General features: G+C 50.0%; 6 protein-coding genes and 1 non-coding gene across 7 annotated transcripts; 2 read left to right on the top strand and 5 right to left on the bottom strand.

The window, feature by feature from the left end:
- Positions 1–385: 385 nt before the first annotated feature.
- Positions 386–459, top strand: POX_tR086. Its single transcript has one exon. It is a non-coding gene; the product is annotated as a tRNA-Val (tRNA).
- Positions 460–1,670: 1,211 nt separating this feature from the next.
- POX_c04047 (uncharacterized protein) lies at positions 1,671–3,930 on the bottom strand (the record flags this gene model as incomplete). The annotated part of the gene is made up of 9 exons (XM_050112932.1): positions 1,671–1,812; positions 1,892–2,231; positions 2,294–2,551; positions 2,622–2,942; positions 3,014–3,255; positions 3,337–3,439; positions 3,546–3,593; positions 3,674–3,743; positions 3,802–3,930. 9 exons carry the CDS (start codon positions 3,928–3,930, stop codon positions 1,671–1,673), a joined length of 1,653 nt encoding a protein of 550 aa, XP_049970488.1.
- Positions 3,931–10,000: 6,070 nt separating this feature from the next.
- POX_c04046 (putative xanthine/uracil permease) lies at positions 10,001–11,937 on the bottom strand (the record flags this gene model as incomplete). Its single annotated transcript, XM_050112931.1, has 4 exons — positions 10,001–10,624; positions 10,685–10,789; positions 10,869–11,789; positions 11,848–11,937. 4 exons carry the CDS (start codon positions 11,935–11,937, stop codon positions 10,001–10,003), a joined length of 1,740 nt encoding a protein of 579 aa, XP_049970487.1.
- A 2,144-nt stretch (positions 11,938–14,081) lies between these two features.
- POX_c04045 (uncharacterized protein) lies at positions 14,082–15,239 on the top strand (the record flags this gene model as incomplete). Its single annotated transcript, XM_050112930.1, has 1 exon — positions 14,082–15,239. One exon carries the CDS (start codon positions 14,082–14,084, stop codon positions 15,237–15,239), a length of 1,158 nt encoding a protein of 385 aa, XP_049970486.1.
- Positions 15,240–15,413: 174 nt separating this feature from the next.
- POX_c04044 (uncharacterized protein) lies at positions 15,414–16,616 on the bottom strand (the record flags this gene model as incomplete). Its single annotated transcript, XM_050112929.1, has 2 exons — positions 15,414–16,221; positions 16,285–16,616. The coding sequence occupies 2 exons, from the start codon at positions 16,614–16,616 to the stop codon at positions 15,414–15,416; spliced, it is 1,140 nt and encodes a 379-aa protein (XP_049970485.1).
- A 1,995-nt stretch (positions 16,617–18,611) lies between these two features.
- On the bottom strand, positions 18,612–19,377 carry POX_c04043 (uncharacterized protein; the record flags this gene model as incomplete). The annotated part of the gene is made up of 2 exons (XM_050112928.1): positions 18,612–18,900; positions 18,992–19,377. The coding sequence occupies 2 exons, from the start codon at positions 19,375–19,377 to the stop codon at positions 18,612–18,614; spliced, it is 675 nt and encodes a 224-aa protein (XP_049970484.1).
- A 490-nt stretch (positions 19,378–19,867) lies between these two features.
- On the bottom strand, positions 19,868–21,197 carry POX_c04042 (uncharacterized protein; the record flags this gene model as incomplete). The annotated part of the gene is made up of 3 exons (XM_050112927.1): positions 19,868–20,267; positions 20,389–20,651; positions 20,739–21,197. 3 exons carry the CDS (start codon positions 21,195–21,197, stop codon positions 19,868–19,870), a joined length of 1,122 nt encoding a protein of 373 aa, XP_049970483.1.
- Between the last annotated feature and the right edge of the window lie 2,244 nt (positions 21,198–23,441).

Genomic DNA, 23,441 nt, shown 5'->3' with positions numbered 1-23,441 from the left:
AAGTAATTTACAATAATCGATAGGATTAGACGCGATCGGAAGATCCTAGTCCAACTTTCGATAGAAAATAGCACATGATTCAATTGGATATTCCAATGAAGTTGCATGTTCCTTTCCAGGCATCCTTATGACTTTGTCTAAGGTTGAGATCAGTACTCTGGATAAGCACCGCGTCAAAATGGCCGTAACAATAAGCTTGTCACGCCTATCCTACGACATGCAATTGTTTGAGCTTCTAAGGCAGTCTCCGGGTCGTGTTCGCAATGCCCCTCTCGTGGGTATTGGCTAAAGTAGATAAAAATCTTCTTTCTGTGTTAGCGGATCAGATTTATTCAATTGTTTCTGGTTTGAATCACTTTTGTACACCACTCTTCGCATGACATCTGGCCGGATGGTGTAGTTGGTTATCACGTGTCGTTAACACCGACAAGGTCCTGGGATCGAACCCCAGTCTGGTCACATTTTTTTCCTTGGACTCACATCCTCGAAAGATTGCCTTAGGCCCAGTTTTCCTGGGTGTCGTGTCCCAAGACTTGCACCCTTCGATATATTCTCAAATTCACCAAGATACATAGTCCGCTCAGATAACTACCTTCGTCAAGCAGAAGATGCGCGCGTCGAACGCATCGACCCTGAAATCAAAGCAGAGGACAGTGGATCTAGGCAATCTTCTAATGTTTCGAGTGATGCGGAAACGTGTCTGACTTTAATGGGAGTGCTGGTGTTAGTTTTAAGCTAAGGGTGAAAGCTCCGGCAGTATATACAACCTAAGTATTACGAAGCAGGTTAGTCGCATGGTCGTGCGCGCTTGACGAGGTTGGTGTCTCTCAATTTTCCGAAGAGAAGAATTCGCGGAACAGGTCGAGCTCGGGGCATTATAGGTGAGGTTTGACGAGGATTAGGTATCGTTTTCATCAGTGGGTAGCTATAGCCCTTTGGGCATTTTAACAATCGCGAAGATAGAGGAATACTACTAGGCGGCTTTCGTACATCGCTCTGGTGTGAGGATGTTAATAGACTCGGCTTCAAACAATCAATATCAGAATCACCCTGCGAGGTAGGAGTCCTGATTATGGATTTTGGTCATCGAGAGGGGCATGGGTCCATGTTTTGGAAGATTTCTTATTCAGTTATCGATGACTCTTGTATTCTGTTTATCGACTCGTATAAAGCCTGTCTGTTGCTGTGGATTTATGAATCAGCTTCATTGTATCTGCACAGAGTGAAGGGCCCAATCTCCGCGTGCTCTACTCAAGTTATAAGGTAAAGATTCCCCCCAAAAAATGAGTTTCGCGGCCGTTGAGCTCTCCAAGACAAGAGATGGGAAAGAGAGCTAAAGTGTCGGAGAGGAGATGATTGCCGGTAGAAAGAAAAGCACCCAGGCGATTGATAGAAGCCCATGCCAAGTCAGAATTACGGAACTACACGGAGATAGGTCTGAGAGCGATGTGGAATGTTCGATCATGTGACATAATTGTGAATTTCTCGCCAGAAGTGAAGAAAGAAAGAAAAGAATTAGGACATATATGACTTTGATAAAACCCTCCACGACTGAATTCCCCTTCACACTCTCCTGCGGCGCGAGGAGAGTGGGCCTCATTTCCATCTGGGCTGCATGCTTTCAGGGGGGTTCTCCCCCGGAAGCGTGGAGCCGCAAGATGTTGCCGCAATTAAGCGCCGTGGTCAATCTTCTCGGTAACGGTACCGTCCTCTTGGACGACAACCTTGTCCACGTTGAGAGAGGCCTTGACGGGGTTGGGTTGCTGGTAGACCCACTCGAGCTCCTCCAGAGTACGACCCTGAGATTCGACACTAGAAATCGGAGTGTTAGTTTTGGTTCCGATGGAGAAAAAACTGGCGACAAGTTGACGGGAATAGCAGATCCACATACCAGAAGAAGTACCAGAAGACAACCTCCAGAAGATCCCAGCCGACGAAGATCCAGAAGTAGTTGGTGGAGATATTGCCGAGACCGATGGGCGAGGCAAACTGGGAGATGAAACTGATGCAGCTGACGATCAGTCCGGAAAGGGCGAGACCCTTGGCGCGAGTGGTGGTCTCCAGAGCCTCGGCAGGAACAACACCCTGCAGAGGAGTGTAGGTGAAGGAGAAGACAACGTTGAAAAGGTAGTAGAATGCCAAGGCGACCCGACCCTTTTCCGCACTAATGGTGCCAGTCTGAGCAATGGGGAGCGAGACGGCGGCGTTGATTGCCATGGTGATGGCACATGCTACAGAAAAATCATCAGCCAAGTGGCTCCCCGTGAACGAGATACGAAGATGGAAGGCTTACCCAGAGTTCCGTAGATCAGGACTGGGCGACGGGGCATCTTATCAGTCAAGATGACGGCAGTTCCGGCACCGACGGCGGAAACAAGCGAGTTGACGATGTTAAGGAGCAGTTGCATGGAGCTAGTTGTGTAGCCGAGAATGTTGAAGATGGTTGAGTTGAAGTAACCAAGACCGTTACCAGACCACTGGCCAAAGACCGAGATCATGATAACCTGGGAGAAGCGCCAGCGGCCGCTGTGGGTGAACAGGAAAGGACGGTCTGTAGGGTTTCACGAATGAGCCGTCTGAAACAACCTTGGGGTTGAGTGATTCTGAGGAGAGTTGCTTACAGTCCCACCATCTCTTGTCAATACCGTCGATACGGATACCCTCCCTCATCTCCTCGATTTCCAGGCGCACAAGACGGGCGTTGGGGTCACCGTTTCCGTGATACTTGACCAAGAAAGCCAGGGCCTCCTCGTCACGGCCCTGGGCCAGCAGCCAGCGGGGCGACTCAGGAATGAACCAAACGGCCACAATGACGATGCAGCACGCGAAGCACTGGCAGATGAAGGGAATACGCCACTGCCAGTTGGTGGTCATGAAGTTGGTACCGTAGGTGATCAGAGCAGCCGGAATACTACCACCGAACCAACCGCAGTTGTAGAAACCTATTTGGAGTTAGCCTTTCTAGTCTCCAACATGAGAGATCCAATAATCTGCAAGTATCAAAAGTACTGACCGACAGCACGACCACGCCAGTGGGGTGGAGAGACTTCGACCGCATAGGCAGGCGCAGACACCACCATGACCTGGATACCGACACCGAGAATGAAGCGGCCCACGACGAACTGAGCCAGGGTGTGTCCACTAGCGATGATGACGGAACCGATGATGATAATCCAAGCTCCGGTGAACATGCACTTCCGACGACCAAGTCGGTCGGAGAGAATGGCACTGACCGGGGTCGCACAAATGGAGCCACTACGCAGAGATGCAGAGATATTCATCAGTTTCGGTCTGTTCCGAGGATGGGAGATTCAAGCCGCCTTGAGCGGAACTCACACTGTGTAGAGCGAAGTAACAACCGAGACTTTTTCTCCGGTCAGACCAACGTGGAAGACATTTTGGTACTGCTCCATGGAGAGGACGGATCCCATCAGAGAACCTGTCGGGTTTTAGCAAGGTACACATTTTGACTCGACCCGCCCGGTCTTTTGATTGTATGACCATCGAAGAAGCTTTGTCTGAGGATTGACCGGGGTAGCACGTACCATCATAACCGTTCGCGCAGGCACAGAGGAAAGCCGTAAAGATACAGACTGTGTAAAGTCGCCGAGCGTCAGTAGATCCGCCTTGAATAACCCTTTTGATGCCAAACGGCAGTGATCGTGCCACATACAGTAGAGGTGGATCGACTCCTTGCTCCATCGCTTGATCTTGGTCTCCTCAATGGCTGCAAAGAGTTCGGCCTGTGTCCATGTTAGATGATGATCTGCATCCAATTGATCTCTCACGTCTCAGCCTTACATTGCGGACCGCCTTGGTCTTCGCACCGGCAATCTTCGCCGTCTCGCCTTGGCCCTCGGCGACATGAGAAGTTTCCTCGACCGTGTTGGAAATGCCGTGCACCTCCTGGGTAATGTATTTCTCCGACATCTTGGGAGAACTCTGAAGTCGATTACCCCAAGCAGAACTGACCAATGCTTAATCCGGGGTGAAGGGAGGGGGCTTCTTTCTGGTCGAGGAGATACCAAGTATGAGCCTGAACCTCTGATCGAGGGGGCTCGGCAACTTATATACCACAACGTCGCACGATCGGTTCGAGCCCGTCGGTGCAGGGGAGTCTTTTCTCTTAGATTGGAAGCTAGTCAATTTCGGGCCTCTGCGGAGACATGACAACCTTGTGACCCCAGTCCCCCCCGGATCCTCCCCAGCAGCTGGCCGCAGGAAAGATTCTGGGGGTGTGGCGTGCACGAGCTGCTCCGTATCCCGATAGGACTCGGGGGATTCCCCAGTCAGACCAGACCAGATATCGAACCATCGCATTCACGAGTCAAGGGCTCGTCCTAAAAGGATCAGGACACATTTTCTGGGGTATCGGCCCTAGGTCCCGTAAAAGTAATGAGCCCTCCCAATGATTGGTCCGGCACCGCAGGGTGAGTGAACGCCTCTGGGGCTCGCTCGCCTCTTGACCCTGCGAATGTGCCCATGTTAGACTCGTTCAGGGAATTGTTACTGCGTTTCGAATCAGATCACGATGTAGAAGCATCCGTCTCTCCCTGATTGGTGGCGTCGTACACCTTTGTGGCTCGCCCTTTCCCGTATCCGCCGTCTCACTTGGCCCGTTTCCGGTGCTCCATCTCCTCGGTCAGCTTTCCTCACGGATGTCTGTACGTTCTCCACACGAACGAAGCGCAGGCACGGAATCATGTGGAACTGTTTGATCCATTTTTTTTTCCCACGCTATTCTCTTCAGTCACCATTACTCTCGGGCATGACTCAATCACCCCAGGTGAAACCATTGACTGCTGGGCACAAGTTAGCCAGGCGCGGTCTAGAGTTCACTTGCGTGGGTGGTGAGTCGCGCAGTCCGCTTTCTGCTGCAGCGGAGGATCTCTCCGTTCTTAATTCTCCACGGGTCCGCCCCCACAACCCGCTAAGCCCGTTTGGGATCGTCACTCCAGCCATTTCACGACCTCCCGCTGCACCAAAGCTGGGCATGACCCGGAAACTTCCAGCCTTTTGGACCGTTTGACTTTTACTCACTCGGACAAGGGCCCTTTCGGAGAGCATCGCTTGTTCGATCTCGGCCCGACAGGTCTTTTGCATGCGGATGCATCTTGCATGGTCCATGCGGTAGTCAAGAGACGCTTAACCTGGGACGCAGCCATCATCTTGTCGTCCACTAACCTCAAAATGAGCCGCCATAAGAAAATGAAATTCGGTACAAAATGATCAGAAGGAAGAAGCGAAGTCGGGGATCTTGCATAGCTCAGTTCCTGGCACTAGCCTCTTGCGATTACTCCTCGTTGCGAGGAGGGGACTATCTCGCCACCCTACGTGCGTGCGAGGGGTCTCACCTGACTGTGCAGTGGACATACCAGTACGCTGGCCAGCCCTCGCAACATGTATTGTACAAGGGAAGAGTGGAAAAGCCTTGTCGTTCTGCAGCCACATTGCGCTACAACCCCCCTCTGGCCCTTTGGGCTGAAATTCAGACCCTTCGCGTAATCGGATTGGGGACAAAGAGTATCTGGCTATGGTGCCGGCTTCTGTGAGTTCTGGTATTCTAGAGGTCGATTAAATTTGTGTGTCTCCGCATTGATTGAGCGCTCGTCGCGTGCGAGACACGAGCTCATGACAGCCACCGTTCTTATTGGCCTTGTCCGACTGAAGGATCAGCCGACTCACGTGCAAACTACATGCTCGTTCCGACTTTTGGACGCTTTCCCCACAAAGCTGACTACCAAAAGCAGATAGTCGGGCCCTCAGGCAGGTCTTTGCATTATCTCGGTCTCCGCTCGGATGCGTGTTGATGCGTATTGCTCATGGGAGGAGGGAGCCAAGCCTTGCACTTGATTTCAGAATACTGCACTCAGCTTGTTTTAATGACTCTGACCAGGCAGGAGTCGGCATGAGCCTCGACTCTACATGAGTCGTGACCCGGTCAAGGACGGGGGAAATGCATGTGAGGCTAAAGTGAACCAACCGCATGGACCGGGGGCCGAGATCCAGGGTCAGTTGAGCAGTCACAAAAACAGAATGCATTGAATGTTGAGCATTGATGGAGGCAAAGCGAGCTGGCTCCATCCTGCTCGAATAGGTATCGAGCTAGAGGCTCGTACGAGCAGTACATGCCGTCCGAGCCATTCATCATGTCAGCACAAAGAGTTTAGGTAGCTTGAGTCCCCCCCAAAAATCTTCCGCCTCACGTGCTCAGTCGCTTGTGATCTCGAGGCGCACTGTAAGTACAGCGAGTCTCTTTGATCTGTACCCATTTACTCGAGGTCCATGCAATGATATCCAGTTGATGAACTTGGCTCATCTCACTTGCCACCGTCTCAGCCGAATGGCGGCCTGGAGCAACTGCAGCTGACCAGGTAGTCTATTCCTGATCATCGTGTCTGACCCCAAAAGCAATTTAGCTCCGCCGCATCGGCCTTTACCCTGGGTAGGCTAGATCAAAGCTGGACTGACCTTGCCACCAAAAGTGGAAATTACTCCTTCGGTCAAAGGTCGACCTGACCTGTCCTTTTCCGCAGCCGGGATCATCTCTGGTTCGTCGATAACTAAGGGAAAGGGGGGGAGGGAAAGAATCGTATCGAGGTCTATTTTTGTGGAGCACACCTCCATCGAGAGCGAATCGATCCATGAGGTTCTCGCCTCTTTCCAGGATACCTGGCCGAGATGTGGGCGAATGTCCGAAGACAAGGTGCCACGGCGTGTACGGCGTGCCGACCGCGCACTGGATTCCTGATTCACAGATTCTCGGAGACTTTGACGAGAAACCCGGTCTTACAGCAAAAGCTGCTACGGCCTAGGCTTCGGGTGGATGCCAGGAAAGGGCGGAAGAGAACAGAGCATGGGCATTCCATGTGTCTTACGGGGAGATTGTATGTGCTCTTACTCCATTTGCCATGCCATGATTAATCCACCACGCAAAAATCGGGCCGTGGCCCGGCTGGTGGGCTCTTGGGCCCACCTCTGAAACGAGATTAGTTTGCTTCTGCCCGTTCAAATGAATCCCAACATGGTTCTCATATCGCTTCTGGAGGCTCATTCTTTTTTTTGGCTGTTCTTCCTGTGTCAGCACCCAATAGACGCAAGCACGTTAGCCTCAACACAGGGAGTGCATGGCATTAGCATCAATATTAGACACAGTTATTGCATGGCGCTAAATGTCTGAATTTGAATTCGGCCAGTCAATCTCCCAGTTGATGGAGCCTGTACGATCTGAGCTGGGACTCTACGAGGAGCGGTCAAATCTACTTAAATTCTCACACTTCCCTTCCGATGATAGATGGGTTGCCTGACATTGTGCTGACTTTGAAACTCCGCGCTCATCTCTTTTCTTCTAGAAGAAAGACTTCATTGTGTAAGCCTGTTTCCTGCATGGGTGGAGGAAATTGCCCTCGGAATTTCCTGGGCCTCATTTCAGAACAAAGCTGATCTGACGACTCTGAGACATTGACTCAATTTGAAAGAGGGCGGAACTACAGTATATCGCTGAAAGCCTTCGAATTTTCTAGCATTATCTCAGAAGATAATAATAAGAGAGGGGAACATTTCTAATAGTAGTAATCCACGGATCCAGTATGAGTGATCATTGCTTCTGGTGTATTGTAATGGCTTATGGTTGAAGTTCGGTTCCATAAAGTCAACTCAAGATTATACGCAGGTTCATCGCATCTCTGGCAACGAGTCTCACAGGTGCACTGCTTCAGCTGAAAACAACCTTGATCGGAGACCTAGGCACGGAATTTGCCAACCATGGGTCCCCCCTAAGCAATGGGAAAGAGTTGAAATATGGAAAATGAATCTTGGAGAGGCCCATAGTAACTATAATTTCTATTGGAAGTTTTTGCGCTACCTCACGAGTCACGTTGTTTGAGTACTACTCCCTTTGCATTTAAGGTTGTAACCATAGAGTGACTAGATTTGAAAGTTACCAGTCCGATGGGGCATTCATAAACCAATGGCGTGGAATGAGTCCGCAACATTAATGTAGCTACTTTTTCTGAACTTCAAAGCCAATTCAATCCTTTTGTGGTTGTGGAAACTGTTCAGCCTTACAAATACATACAACAGTGTTTACTCCTTTTGGTCTGGAGTGCACTTCTGAGCCATGGTATCGTAGGCTGGTCCCGCGTCTCTGCATGCAAATCACCTTCCCCAACGTACAAATAAACATAAGAGACCACATACCAGTACATCTCCTGAGGCTACACTGACCTGACTATCAATACTTGAGCATCCATTCATCTCTCCTTAAATCACAGCCATAGATCGTAACAATTCTTGTGTTTGTATTGCCTGCCCTTAATCAGATGCCCAGATGGATGCTCACCTGACCCTGCGAGGCTTACCCTCAGTGGTTGGACAAGGAACATATATGCAGAGCTTCGAAGGAGAGCATACCTACACGATCCGACGTTGGGACGGGCTTGAATGACGTACATATTATGGGCACAGTCTAGTAAGGTAGGTCATGCTCATGATTCTTCACTCCAAGATGAACAGATGCAACAATTGAATTAGCTACTAGCCTTAGCTACGGATCTTAGAATTATGGGTCCCATATTCTTAGCTTTGCGTTCTGGATCAATCGTGGGCGTCACAATCACCTCACTCACATCAATATCTCAGATATCCCCGGAAAAGCCCGTAGGCAAATCAAGACACTGAGTAGGTACTAGTCATAATCCAAGAGCTCCCGTCCGGACTTCGACATACTTGCCTGATCACTAGAAGACGGGCTGGAGAATCACTGCACTTTCTCAACTCCACCGTGTGAAAGGCAAAAAAAAACACCAACCCCCTCTCGAAACTACTCTACTGAACTTCTGGAACAGATTCAAGGACAGCCTGAGGCCCTCGATCTCTCTAGCTCCCAGATTATTTCGACCCATTAAAGACAACCTTAGAAACCTCCACTCGGATTTGATGTAAGATCAAAACATTCCAGTCTGTCAATCTGCGTCCAGAGAGACTTCTCAAGCTGACTTGGTTGAGATTCCTCCCCGCAGTATCTTAACCAAACATCTCAGCGGAAACTCGAACAGCATTGCCGAAATGGCCTCTTTGCCTCCAGTCCACGAGCGGCAGTACTATACCAAAAGAGAAAATTGGGCTAGTCATGAACCCGGCGTGATCTTGGTATTTTGCATCGTTTTTATCGTTGTGCTTGGCATCGCCGCACTCTTTGTCTCCCGTAAGTGGGCGGCGAGCAAGGCAAAGAGAGGAACTTCTGAGCCTGCTTGAAGTCGAGAAGATCTTCTACCTGACTTGACCTGAACTGCGCTCTTTGTTTGGATAGAGGCTTTTTCGGGGTATGGCTTCTGTACAGATCGCGTGTTTAAGTCAAGGGTTGAAATAGTAAGTTGGATCTCAGGGGCGCGTTTGACGGTTTTAGTTGCACGCCGGAAAGCAGATGGACGACGCTGGACTTTGGGAGAATAGATGTTGATCAAGTCAGAATGGTTACTTGAATGATGGACCTGTTATTCGAATTTTATCTCGCGAGGCGTATTCATGGAGAAATGATGAGTGGAAAGATTGCCAAGTCTTCTTATTTTCTGAGATATTGCCTACTCCCAGAGTCGGGTGTGTTTCATCGATGGGTGAATATTGAGTGGATTACGGGAGTTTCAGTTGACTACCATCTTACTGCAAATAATGGAGAGTCCTTTGGAAAAATTGAGGGTGGTCGATGGAGCGAGGCTGAGATTGATTTTCTACCTAAATATGTCCAGAAACTTTTCTGCCGTCATCTTCTTTCCTGGAACGATCTTGTTACGGTTCGTCCTTTTTCAATCAGTCATATGTCTTCCCATCTGGAGACTTCACAACAGTGAATATTTGTCAGACAAAACACTCTGCGATATATATTAATTTTATGTACATCCACCGATCAGCTAAAGTCAGCGGGATTTGAGAATTTTAGCCCATCGGCAGCTAATTTGCAACAGTTTCGGGCACTCTCCGTATGACTACTATTTTGGTAAAATCATAGAGCCTTCGTAGGCTCTTCGGCGTTGTGCGGACCTTTCTCGATAGCCACCCTCTCATGGGAGGAGCCCAACGAGCCCAAGTCGTCAGCAACAGCCTGCTCTTCGTCTTGACGCCAGAAATCTTTTTTGCCGCGAGCAGCGCGCTTCACCCACGGAGGCAAAATGCCGCCGGGGACTTTCCACGACCAAGGATCAGATTCATCCTTGTTCGGTGGAACAATCCGGCCGCCACTGGCCTTCTCCAAGATCCATGCGGTCCCGTTGAGGAGAACATAGCTCAGAATACCGGCAATCAACCCGTAGGCAATGCTATAGGTAAAGGGCATGATGGCAATGGTGAGGAATGCCGGGATTGCATCGCCATGGTATCGCCAGTTGATCTTTGCCGCAGACTGAGCCATCAGAGTGCCGACAATCACAAGAGTGCAGCCGGTGGCCCATGGGGGGATGGACGCGAAAATTGGTGCAAAGAAGATGGAGATGAAGAAAGCCAGTCCCGTCACGCAGGAGGTCAATCCGGTCTTGCCACCTTCCGAAATACCGGCGCCGGATTCGACAAAGGCCGTGACAGGCGGGCTGCCGAAAAGGGATCCAATGGAAATGGAAATGGCATCAATCGTCTGGGGAAAAATGTTAATCGGACTGTCTGCGAGCTATGCGGAGCTTGAAACAATACTTACGTAGGCGATTGCACTGCCTTCAAAGTCCTGAGTGCGCTCGTCGATGACACCAGCGAATCGGGCCATAGAGTACATAGTACCAGTTGTATCGAGGATATCGACGTACTGCCCATTTGGCGTCAGCGATCAACACGGTGAGAGGGGGAATCAAATAAAAGCCTTGAGTGGCTACTTCAGAGCTTACCAAGAAAGTAATAAAGGCCAGCCCGAATTGGCCACCATTTCCGGAAATATCCCAATCCTGCGCGACAAGTGTTCGAGTGATCGGATGGAACGTGACCACCTTCTTGAAGAAATCAAACATACTGTCACCCAGAACAGTGTGGGGGAAGTAGGTCACGGGAGTCGAGCGCGGCCACGAGATGATCGACACCAGTAGGATTCCCATGATAATTGCACCCTTCACACGGTACATCATCAGAAGAACAGTGAAAAAGCCACCGCAGAAGATGCCAATCCACATCGTAGGGTTGCGCATCTTCTGGCTGCTGATACACAATCCCGTCTTCTCGTCAAAGAACTCGGCTGCGCAACCGGCTAGCTCGATCGGCGTCGACTGAGCGCCTTGAATCAATCCAATTCCAGCGCTGTAGGTCAAGCCGATCAAGGCGAGGTAGAGACCAATTCCGACACCGGTGGCAAGCTTGATGGATGCGGGAATGGCGCGTGCAAGCCATTGTCGCATGCCGAGAACTGTGAGACCCAAGAAGACCCATCCCTCAACAAAGACCGCGGTCAAAGCAACTTGATACGGAATCAGGCCGTTGCCATGATATCCCACGACGGTGTAAGCGAAATAAGCGTTGAGGCCCATGCCGGGAGCAAGCGCGATCGGCAGGTTGGCAAACAGGCCCATGAAGAAGGTCGACAAGGCGGAGATGGCTGCAGTGGCGGTCACGAGGTCGCGCTTGATCTCCTGCACGCAGACCAGGTATTCGGGGTTGGTGTCACACAAGTCGGCCATGCTGTCTGCAGGACAGACGCAGGTACCACCTGACTCGGAGGTGATGGTACTATTCACTGAGATAATGTAGGCCATGGCGAAGAAGGTGGCGAGACCAGCTCGAAGCTCCGTGAAAAAGAAGCTGCCCTTCCGTTCCCGCGGCTTTTTCATCCTATTATTCCACTGTTTTGGTTTGAGAATTATCACGGTGATCACTCACGTGGCCCGAATTTTCCAGGCGAAACCATCTCCCCACGGGGCTGCGCGCAACGCGCAGATTCGTGTCGTGGATCCAACTTTTGAGGCCCATTTTCACCGGCCGGTTTCAACTCTCGGAGAGTGTTCTGGTGTGCTGGCAAAGTCAAGGGCCGCTGCGAAACGGCTCAACGCCCTTTTCTTGTCACGTCACGAAGGGAGCGTCTGACGATGAGAGGGGGGAAATAGACAGGGTTGGACTGCCGGCGCTCGTTCATTTTTAAAAGGCTACCTGAAAAGAGAGAAAAAAAATTCCCCGATTTCCTCCGCCACTCAGGCATTTTAGATAAGCTGCAGCATCAAAGATCCTTGGGCTGACCAGTGGAAAGCTGGAACGGCTATCTACATCCCCAAAGACCGACGCCTTTGCCCTTGGCAGGCTTGGCACCCGTGGAAAACCTTATCCCGGTCATCGTGACGATTGGTCAAACAGACTCATCCCGAGTGGGTTGCCGAGCGCAGGTGGTTATTCTCCCATGGATCCGAGGCTTCTCTACCCGTCACGCGAAAGGGTGCATGTTGGAGAGTGACTGGACTTACCTTTGTAAAGTCTTTTCAGCTTGGAAATTAACCACAGACCTCATGCAGGTGTAGAGACATCATAAGCATCAACTTGCCCCGATTCGGTGTGCCTAGGCCATCCTCTCACCTCGTGCGGGGAGTCAAGGTTCCATTGTCACGCGGCTTGTGATTGCACACGAGGATCTAAACTTGGCTGACGGCCTAGCCAACGAATCAAGACACGCGCCCAGAATTCTTTTTTTTTGGCGCAAGTCACTGGGTTGAGGCCATTCGGTTATCTTATCGCCAATCTAGATACACGACAGACCGAATTACATATTCTGGTACTCATTAGCCAGGTACCGAGTACCTAATCTACCACGGCAGTACATCCTTTCGAATGTACACTGTGAGTGTACAGTGTACACTCATAGTCCAGGAGTAGTAGCATCAATATCTCGGTGTTGAATGATTATGAACCAGTACACATGGACCGCACTAGCCTCGCGCTACTCAAGTACCTAAGGATACGCAAACGCAGACGCACGAGCGAACTACTGGAAATCAATATTCTTCACCTCAGACTCAACTTCACGGGTTCAGCAAGACCTCGCACCCATCTTTGATAGAGGATGAGTCAATCGAGGGTCAAACTGATTGCCGACATTGCTCCACAGAGTCCACACAGTGGAGCAGAGCCCACTTTCCTGAGCAGTCAATCTGGATGTGCACTAATGCAGTACCTTTTCGATAAGAAAAAGTAAGATTTCCAGATCACGCCCGTCCGCTGATAGACGCATTTTTAGGGTTGAGATCGAGGCGCGTGGTGCCTGTCTGAACTTCAATCCTCGACGTCGAGATGATAGCTTCCGATTCCTACGCGCGAGGCCCATTTACAGAGTGGATGGAGTTCATACTCACCCGCCTTACTTATCTTCAACCTCTGGTTGCAATCTCCTTCAGTCAAGTCCTCTGGCATCAGCCCTTTCGGCATCATGGACCTTCGACAATTTCCACTTGACACTTCGCTGTTATCTCCTCGTCAAGCACCTCAGTACCTCGTATTTGTCCCCAACCTGGTCGCAAATTTGAGACAGGATAGCACTTGCATGAAAACAACCCCAATCAGATCACGTGGTGCGGGCGAGCGACTGAGATGAGACCAATTGGGAGGGAAGGGTATTCCTACTTCTCGGGCGAGCGTCTGTCAAGACCTGCTCAAATCAGAGTCGGACGCGAAATGAAATCGAAAAGTGAATTATTAGCGTGCTGAATGCGAATGACGACTACACCAGCTTCAAGCGACAAAATATTGATAGGCGGTGGGAGAAGCCTGTCTGCAGAGACCCGCACTTGATTACTCAGGTGCGAGAGCGTTCAGCTCAGCTCCAGACACTAAAAACTTCGGACAGCTAAATCCCAGTTGAGCCTCGGCTTGTCCGCAGGGAATCCTTGCCCCACGCAGATCAGTGGCCATTCGTCAATAAATCAATGAGGGGAAAATGGCACTAGACTCAGGAGAGATGGCAGGCTGACACCTTCAGCCGAGAGAAGCTGGAATACTCGCGTGAAGCGATTCATCGACCTCGATCCTCAACCTTGATCTGCAATCTTGATCTGTCTCGGCCTCCGTTTTTTTTTGTCCTTGACGCCTTGACTCACACCTTTCTAAGGGGAGCCTTTTTTCGATCTGCGAAGATGACGGAAATCAAGGGACATTGCGACCCCGCATTTGAATCTGTGCGTGAGCTGTTGCTGGAGCGATTCAACAGCGGAGATGAGCTCGGTGCATCACTGTGCATCAACATCGACGGGAAGAATGTGCTCGATCTATGGGGCGGCTTCGCGGATGAGGCCCGCACTCGACCGTGGGAACAAGACACTGTGACCGGCGTCTGGTCCTCGAGCAAAGTCATCACCTGCCTGGCTGTCAACATTCTCGCCGATCGAGGGCTTCTCGACGTGAACGAAAAAGTGTCCACCTATTGGCCCGAGTTCGCTGCCAATGGCAAGGAAAACGTCAAGGTGTCTCATATTCTGAGCCACACGTCCGGCGTCCCTGCATGGGCACCGGGGATTACTCTCGAGGAGGTTCTGGATGTGGAGGGGGCCACGAAGAAACTTGCCGAATTAGCACCTATGTGGACGCCGGGAGAACTCAGTGGTTACCACCTGGTTTCGCAAGGCCACTTGCTGGGCGAGATCGTGAGACGAGTGAGCGGCAAGTCGCTCACTCAGTTCATCGCGGACGAGATCGCCGGCCCTCTCGATGCAGACTACCATCTCGGTCTGCCCGAAAAAGATTGGCCTCGAGCGGCGGAGTTGATCCCTCCCACTTCCGGTCCAATGCCCAAAGTCGACCCGACCAGCATCGTGGCTAGGGCGTTCGCCGGTACGCCCATGGGTGAGGCCTTTGCCAAAGCTCCCAACACCTCTGAGTTTAGAAAACAAGAGCTGGGGGCTATTGGCGGTTTTACCAACGGTCGCGGGCTGGCACGCATCGGAGCGATGGTATCCTGCAATGGCACTCTGGATGGGAAAAAAATCATGTCCCCCGAAACAATCTCGAACATGTTGCAGGAGCAAGTGGCAGGGACTGATGCGGTCTTGATGACCGATCTGCGCTTTGGTCTTGGAGTCGGCCTGCCAAACCCCGAGACCTTCCCCGCCATTCCCGAGGGCAACATCTGCTATTGGGGAGGATGGGGAGGCTCATTGATCCTGATGGACCTCGACCGTCGGATGACCATCGGGTATGTCATGAACAAGATGCATCCGACTGTGGTGGGATCTGAAAAGACGACCCACCAGTACATCAAGGCGATCTACAGTGCGGTGGACCAAGCAAAGTTATAGAGCCAGAAATTGCAAATTAGAAGCTTTGCGGGCAGGAATCCAGTTTTGGCTTGCCTGCTGGACGCTTGTCGAATATGTTTTCCTGCTGGTTGATAGATAATCAAGTCAATGGCATTATAGCTAACTCTCTCGAGCTATCACCGTCTGGTCGGGATTTGATCTATGAAGATGTCACTAGATGTACTTTTTAGTTGCCACACTTCGCGAGCTGGTACCGGCGCTGCTAGTCTCCTTGAAAACCAGCTCGTCTCGCTCCCACATCAATTCAATAGCAGCCCCGACAGGTCCTGCGATGACAGTCGACAGGGCAACCTTGACCACGAGCATCAGCACCGAAAACGTGCTCAGGATCTGCTTGTGAGCAACAGTATACAAAGCGACGGCCCAGAGCAAGACGCCCACGGAGCCGATGAGATAATCCCATCGCAAAAAGTAGTGCACCCCTTCAGCGACCGTCTGGACCTTGATGCCAGACCACGGGAAAGGAAGGACATAAACCTTGGCTGGGTGAAGCTCATTGACATAATGCTGGTTGAAAATGGCGGGCGCGACAACTGAAGCGATAGACACGACCAACGTAATCAAATGGGGAACGACCGCACTTGCAAAAGCTGATGCGTAGACCCAGCGCAAGCTCGACATGGATGCGCGGTGGCTCTTTGGAAAGAAGGGGAAAAGCACATAGTAAGCGGCAGTGGTCAGGATAGACACGTAGACAGGCCAAGGCTGCCAGATTACGATAGCAAGTTGTTTCATGTCGATGGAGATCATGGATGGTGCAGGAAGCACCATGGCCAGCGTCGGCACCATATACCCGACCAAGAAAATGACAGGCAACACGACCAAGACCACGCGAGGGGCCTGAATGTTCTCAACGCTGGGACGTCGTGCGGTTACGGAGCAGCCCAAGTGTAGTCCGAGAAAGAGAGGCGTGGCGAAGGCAAAAGTCAACAACTGCGCGAGGAGGCCAAATATGGCAGGACTGTCAATTGCGTCAGTCTCGGTGTCACTCATCAACTACCTTTCTCGCCAGAGAGTAACCCACTAGGCAGCCACAGTTCCTGCATTTCCTCTGCGCCACGATTCCAAAACCACAAGGGTCCACGCCGCACCAAATGTCCCCGAGAAGCCAATACCATGGAGCAAAATTGCAGGACTTTGCCCGTCCACAAAAGGGTAGAAGAAAGCTGTAAGCACTGCCAGAAGATGGTCGATGGGCTTGAGCCCAGTGAACTGGACGCGAATGGAGGCATCAGTGCCGGGAAGCTTGCCCGAGGCAACGGCCCTGCCAACAAGCTCGTTCAAGCCATTGAATCGCGCAAAGTAGAATATCGCGTACAGCACAAACGCGCTGAGTGAGAAAAGCACGTAACGCATGATCGTTTGGTCCTTGGTTGACGTGGTATGTCAACAGATGAGGGAGGAGAGAGAATGGAAATAGGAAGGTTTGTCGGCACAGGGTTTAGGAAATGCAAAAAGATCGGTTGTTTGTAGCTTAGATCTTCAATTATTGTTGTCCAGTAGCGGGCTTATACCCGGCACCGCCGGGGAGAAATGAGACAAGGCCGCTTGCTGAGACCTTTGAAGCCCACTGCAGTTTCATCAGATCGTGCAGCCTGAATAAGCTAAGTTAGGTCACTTTCCTGGCCTTTTCCATTCCTGCGGTCACTGTAACGCAGTTACACGCATCGCCAGTCGCCGATCAAGTCCAATTTGGAACATTGAGCTGGAGTTAGGTCGCACTAGAACCCTCGGATCATCCTGATCGAGCTCTTGGCAAAAGCTCTCTGATTCGACGGTCGCATTCTGTATACCAGAAACGGATTGGTGCCGATGATCCCTCACAGCTAAATGCCTGTGGGGTAACTGCATAAGCCTCGGCACAAGAACACAACGGTTTGGTCAACGCCATTGTTCTTCTTTGGAGAAAAGAGAGAAGGATGAAAAATCGTGCTCACTTGCGGGAAGCAAGGGCCACGGGATCATCACATGAGACACTGTGCACGCCTTCTGCCAGTTACCGAAAATGGTAGATCACATGTATGATTCTGAACAGTTGGTTGGTCCTCGCTTGTTTCGATTGAAGGCTGTAGTCGGCGTACCAACCACTGCGGTTCTGGAAAACGCGCTGATATCCTACAGTTTTCTACGTGACATAGTGAGATGATCTCATGGGGCCATATTTAAGATGCCTCGTCGCGGCTTACTTTGTCTCTGGCAGTCGGCGCTCAAACGGACTCGTAGATCTTCACAAAGTATTTGCCAATCGATGAATGAGAGCCTCCGAAGGTTGCCAAAGCAAGCAAACAAACGGTCTCACAGCAATGAGGCGGAAGTGCAAGATGCTTCATTGTTGGACTATCTGGCACTGGATTTCCGGTGGCTCAATACGTCATGTGGGAGTGTTTGCTTTCCAGGCTCTAGATTTCAACTCTCATATTCACCTTGAGTGATAGATCAAGACCTTCCTTCAAAAACTGCCCATTCATGGGGTAGGCGCCCGTTAGCCTGAGCGAATACTATTGCCTCGGTATGCTTCGCGACTCGGAAATAGGATCGTGGAAGACTCGTCGAAATTCTACATCTAGCACTAAGAGCTTTACCCATCCGATACGCCCATGAAGGGATGCAACAAGGTTTGATTCCAAAGTCTGCTCAATTAAAGAGTCTGGGACGCTTGTGAACTCCTTCCTATTGTCTGCATATGAACTCTATATTAAAATCAGGACAATGTTCTGAAGTCGCAAAGACATTGAAGGCCCGAGACCTGGATGATTCACTAGAGTCAAGAAGCCGATATTATGAAGGACTAAGAGTAAGTATGACGGAAGGCGCGGTCACTTCCTTGCGCAGGTCGCGCGCATGGAGCTCGACATTCAAGCAAGTTCGGGACTCTTTGATCCTGCTGAGGGCTTTAGTACATATTGCACGCTCAATGCAGAGGGATAATCGTCGTTCGGTGATTAAGATTGGAACCTGTCAGACTGAATTTGGATACAAAGCAACTACGAATCAAGCAGAACTGTTCTTGACAGAAACACTTCAAGGTCACTCGGGCATGGATACGCCGATGATCTGTCCCGAATACTCTTCTCATTCATTTTTTGTCACCGCGCCTATCCCGAACTCCCTCCTGAACACCAAGTAGGATCAAAAAACCATTTTGAAAAGGTATGTCACTTGAGATCGGAAGGGTTACCTAGCTTTCGCAATAACTCACAGCAGAGATGGGTCTTCAATCAAGCACCGTTTCACCCTGGGCCAAGTCTTCAAGTGTCGATGTTTTTTCACTGGCGCATGGCAAATGGCTTTGAATTTTGTGGCAAAAAGCGCTTCGTGGACATGATGCCTCCTCATTGTGTTGGGAATCTCCTAGCCCTTGGACGCATTCCGAATCTTGATGTAAGCTTCCTGCACTTCCTCGCGGGTGTGCATCAAGGTGAGCCATTTGTGGATCATGGGGTACTTTTCAAGTGACAGCCCAGCAAATTCATGCTGTCGTACCCATGGCTCATAGTGATAATCGACAGCGGTGATTCGACCAGGAAGAATACTCATTCCCTCGGACTTTTGCAACTGTTTCTCAAGGACATCGTAACATCGATAAGCTTGAGCAACATATCGCTCGAGAGCATCTTTGTTCTCTTGGTGATGATAGTGCCTAGAGATATGCTTGAAAGTCAGCAATTTCACTGCAATTTTCCTTCATACCAGATCCATAGCCTTGACGCCAGATGCAAGAAAGCACCCACCTAAACCAATTCACCTGTCCCATCATCGGACCCAGTGTTGTGAGCAGGAAGTACTCCCACTTCTCAAAGTCAACCAAGTCCTGAGCCGAAGGTCCAGAGGGACCGATCTTGTTTCCGTTGTCGTATACTCGACGAACGTAATTCATGCATGCACCCGATTCCCACGAGACAACACCCGTGTTGGGATCTTCAAGAGCAGGTACTCGACCATTTTCATTGATCTTGAGGAAAGTTTCACCCTTGACACCCTTTTGAGGATCATCGCCAAAGTCCCAGTTTTTGACGGTGAACGGTATGTTGAGTGCTTCGAGAGCAATGGCAATCTTGATAGGATTGGGCCCCGTGGCATGGGCGTGTAGAATCAATGGCTTAATATGAGCAGCCATTTTTCTTTTCTGCAAACAAATGTGATCTTGATCTATTAGCAGATCTGGACGTAGCGAGGATTAGAGAATGTGGAATATGTAGTCAATAAGGATGAGAGGACTGACAGTGCAACACTTTCTGATATGAGGGGGTTGTTTCATCGAATGATGTCACTGCCGCGACTGGAGTGGCAACCCTTACTCTGCTTGTGTGGATTCCGGAAATTCACGGGTTTCGGATTTGCGGAGATTCTCCACTGATTCATGACTGATGTGTTCATGTGGATTTTAACTGCAGCACGAGCACAAATCGTTGAATTGAAGAAGTCCAGGAGGAGGCTTTCGGCTGTTTGGGAATAGCTTGCGATGGTGGCCAAACCGGCAAAAGAGAACCCCCAACAACCAAGCGGAAGCCGATAAAGAGAGTTGCAAACGAATATTCATCATCATCCTCATCCTCCTGCTATAATCCATCTGTTCAGAAGGCTTCTTTGCATTCGAATCTCAAAAATTACACAGAAAGAGCCGCAACAAGCGCCTCCATGGCCGAGCTATGTGTCGAGGCATCTGCCGAGGCAAATGGACCTGCCCAGTCAACTCCGAGTTCATTCAGGTCGTTTCGATCATTTGCCCAGATACTGGCTGCACAGGAGGAAATCACTTTGCGGTATATCTCACGTGGAGACACCATATGCAGCATTTTTAGATTACGGATAAAGATTCCCTTGAATTGAGTCGCATTGGGGGCGCAGTCCGGCTCGCAGACATCGTGGATCACCAAATTGGCATCAGCAAGCGCTTCAATTGCACCGACGGCGATCTTGTTGGCCCACTCCAGATACGTCTGGTCAGGTGCCGCTTTATTCAGCTCAACAAGACCGCCGAGCACGACGCCCTGATTGTAGGACCAGCTGTGGCAATTCTTAGCGATGGAAGCTCATCAAAGGAAATGAGAGACCATGGACAAGCCCGACTGGGAGAGAAAAAGAGAGAACCTTAGGCGGATGGGATCCGAAGAAGACATTGACTTACACTGATTGATTATTGTTTTGGCAGTTGTCCAGGAGGCCATCGTTGATCGTGTTATTAGGACCGATAAAGTCTTGGGCCACAAACCAGTTCCACTGTTTCTGTGCCCATTGCACGTACTCTTCTTTTTCGGCATCTGATGACGCACGATTGGCAAGGTGTGCTGCGACGGAGAGAAACAGCTCATTTGTGACTGCATTCACATATGAGCTAGTGGCCATCCAGTATATGCCACCATTCCCACAGCGTGTGCCCCAGGCTTTGGCCTAGATCAGATTTTGAAGTCAGAACCTCCCAGTGGGCCCTTTTGTTTCTCTCCTTTATACGTCAACGAAGCAGCGATGCAAACATACCAGACTTGAAAATATTCCCTGGGCCAGAGTCAGGTATGTTGGATCGTGAGTGATATCGTACGCTGCAATCCAAGCGAGTGCCCACCAAGCATCATCATCATATGCAGAGTCGAGCCAATCCGCAGCATTGACACCACCTTGCCTCCGAGCTTGAGTTGCGTTCTCAGGCCCAGGGTTTGGATTATAATCTGGGGCCTTGACCAGCGTATTCTGGAAAACACCAGCTGCACGCTCTCTCACCGAGGAGTCCACTTGAGCCAGGTCTGCGATGACAGTCATGCAATTAGCACCATTCCACCAGCCACATGTGTCCCAAAGTCCGCTAGTCGTGTTATACCAGGTCTGCAAAGTGTCAAGTGCTGTTCGCGCCCGTAGAGGGTCATCATCAGCCGTCACACATTCGGGTTGGATGCATCCAACAACGATGAGACCCAATCTAATCCACGAGGAGAAAAGCATGCTTTTGAGGCTCTCTTTCGAAGACCTCACTTGTCGGTCTTGTTCTGCTACGAGCTTTTAGGTAACTGGGGAGTCCAGCTTCTTAATAAATACCTACTTGAATGGGCGGTGGATCATGGCACCTGGAAGTGTCTTTGGAAGCACAGGCCCGTAAGCCTTGGACGCTAGTCTATCCACCATTACATTCTCGCACAGGGGAATGCATTGATACGCATAGAATCCTCCATATTTCGACCATTCAAATTCAGAATCTGATACGCAAGAGCCCCCGCCGGGGCGTGCAGAGAGGGGGTCCAATTTCAATACAGACGACTTTGCTACTATACTGACCCAGCATCCATCTGCCTGAGACTTCTTCCAAATTCTGACACGGCAATTCTGAGGAGCCAAATCGCCGGCTCTGATATCTTATTTGATGATGATCATCAAAGAATCTGGGTAAAGAGAATTGCACGAAAAAAAAAATAGACGGGTTCGATCAAAAGACAAAAATGCTCCCTGAAGGGGAAGGGATGAACGCCCGCCTCGTGCTCTTCCACGCAGCCCCCCTGCAGAATGTGGATCGATGATCCTTGAGCCCTTCCAAACATTGCTGTCCGTGTCCTCATCGCATTATGACCGCCACCTTGTTTTTACTGCAGGAGTGTTCCGAGCTCCGATATATACACCCTCGTCATTCTGCTTTCTGATTTGATTTAATTCCCACATGTGGTTCACGGTGTATATGATCCACCCAACCCGATAGGTCACACAAAGCGCATGGCCTGCTTTTCAGGGAACATGAGAGCATCGAAGATTCCTCAGATGAACAAGCAAAATGGCCATGTTTGCGTAACTCCAGCAATGCAATGAATACCTTTCAACAGGTAAGATTTATCTTGTAGGACGGATGTCCCTGTTACAATTCCATCCGCACAGTCTTTGGCCAAGTATGTTTCTCACAAACTGACTTCTACCTACTCGTTACCACAAAACCCCACGCATGGAATTTTTCTTGTAACATGCAATAAATAGAAACACCTGGTACCAATTTCACTACTGTCTGAAAGGTTCCAAATGACACCGGTTCATTTCTGAATATTATCCAATTTGCACATCGTCGATCAAAGGTCGAGAAAAAAAAAAGGAAAAGACGAAGGCGAATAAATCAACCCCAAATCACATGAGCCACACAAATCATGAAGCACAGTGGAAAATCAATACCTAGCTACTCAATAGAATATAAGACAAGATAAGGTCTTCAATGAAACAAGTAAACTCACACAGTTCATCCAGGGTCAAAAAAACCCCTAGTTTGAACAAAATAGAGATCAGATCAGTGGGCAGTCTCGTCGGTGGTTCGTAGTATTCTACGACTGCCACTAATTCGACTTACTTTTACTAGGTACCTAGATCGCGGCTAAATCTGGTTGCGTCTGTGCAGAAGTACTTAAGTCCTCGCTTGTTAGATCGATCATATCGCTGGACCGATACTTTACCTTTTTCTCGTTGATTGGACGAGAGTCTTTTTCCCGTGATGAGTGAAACGGAACGGTTGTAGTCCAGGGCAAACTTCGAAGAGGGACTTACCTTTAAGATATGCCAGATCGAAACTACTACATACCTATTCTGAGGTATTCAGTGCCTTTTCGGAATCTCGCAGCAATGCTAAGCTTGGTGCTTTACTTTTTTTTATCTCCCTATGACACGAGGACTCTCACGGCTTCGGGACTTTTTTTTGACTGGGTATTTGAATGGAGAAATCGAATGTGATACAGAGGTAATTCTCGAGTATATTCGGGTATCGTATAACGTATAGCAAAAGACTGTAGTGTACAGGAGGAATCGGGTGAGATGTTCTACCTCGAGCAGGACCTCAAATATTGGCAGGGCTGTCTGCTTTTCGGTGACAGGGGGGAAAAAGTATATACAGAAAGTGAAAGGTGTGTCAAGGTATCGGTCATGAAATAGAAGAGAAAAAAAGAAAAGGAAACACACGCGAGAGAACGAGGCATGTATGATGAACATGGGGTCATGGAAAATGGGGGAAAGAAACTCATCATCGAGAACGGGTTGACAGATGGTCAAGGGCAACTTGGGGTAGAAAGAAGCCTCTCCACATCGACAAAAAAAAGGGACAGGTGCACTCGCTTGGACAACGAAGAGTCTGTCCAGCAGAAACACCTCACATCGAGGAGACAAAGCCTGTTTCTGGTATACGACAAGAAAGGAGAAAACCATCAAAGCCAAAGGAGGAAAGAAGCA

The sequence above is a fragment of the Penicillium oxalicum genome, chromosome III (assembly GCF_001723175.1).
Source record: "Penicillium oxalicum strain HP7-1 chromosome III, whole genome shotgun sequence".
NCBI lineage: Eukaryota > Fungi > Ascomycota > Eurotiomycetes > Eurotiales > Aspergillaceae > Penicillium > Penicillium oxalicum.
The sequence above is the reverse complement of the archived record's forward strand: the minus strand, read 5'-3'. Positions and strand labels throughout refer to the sequence as shown.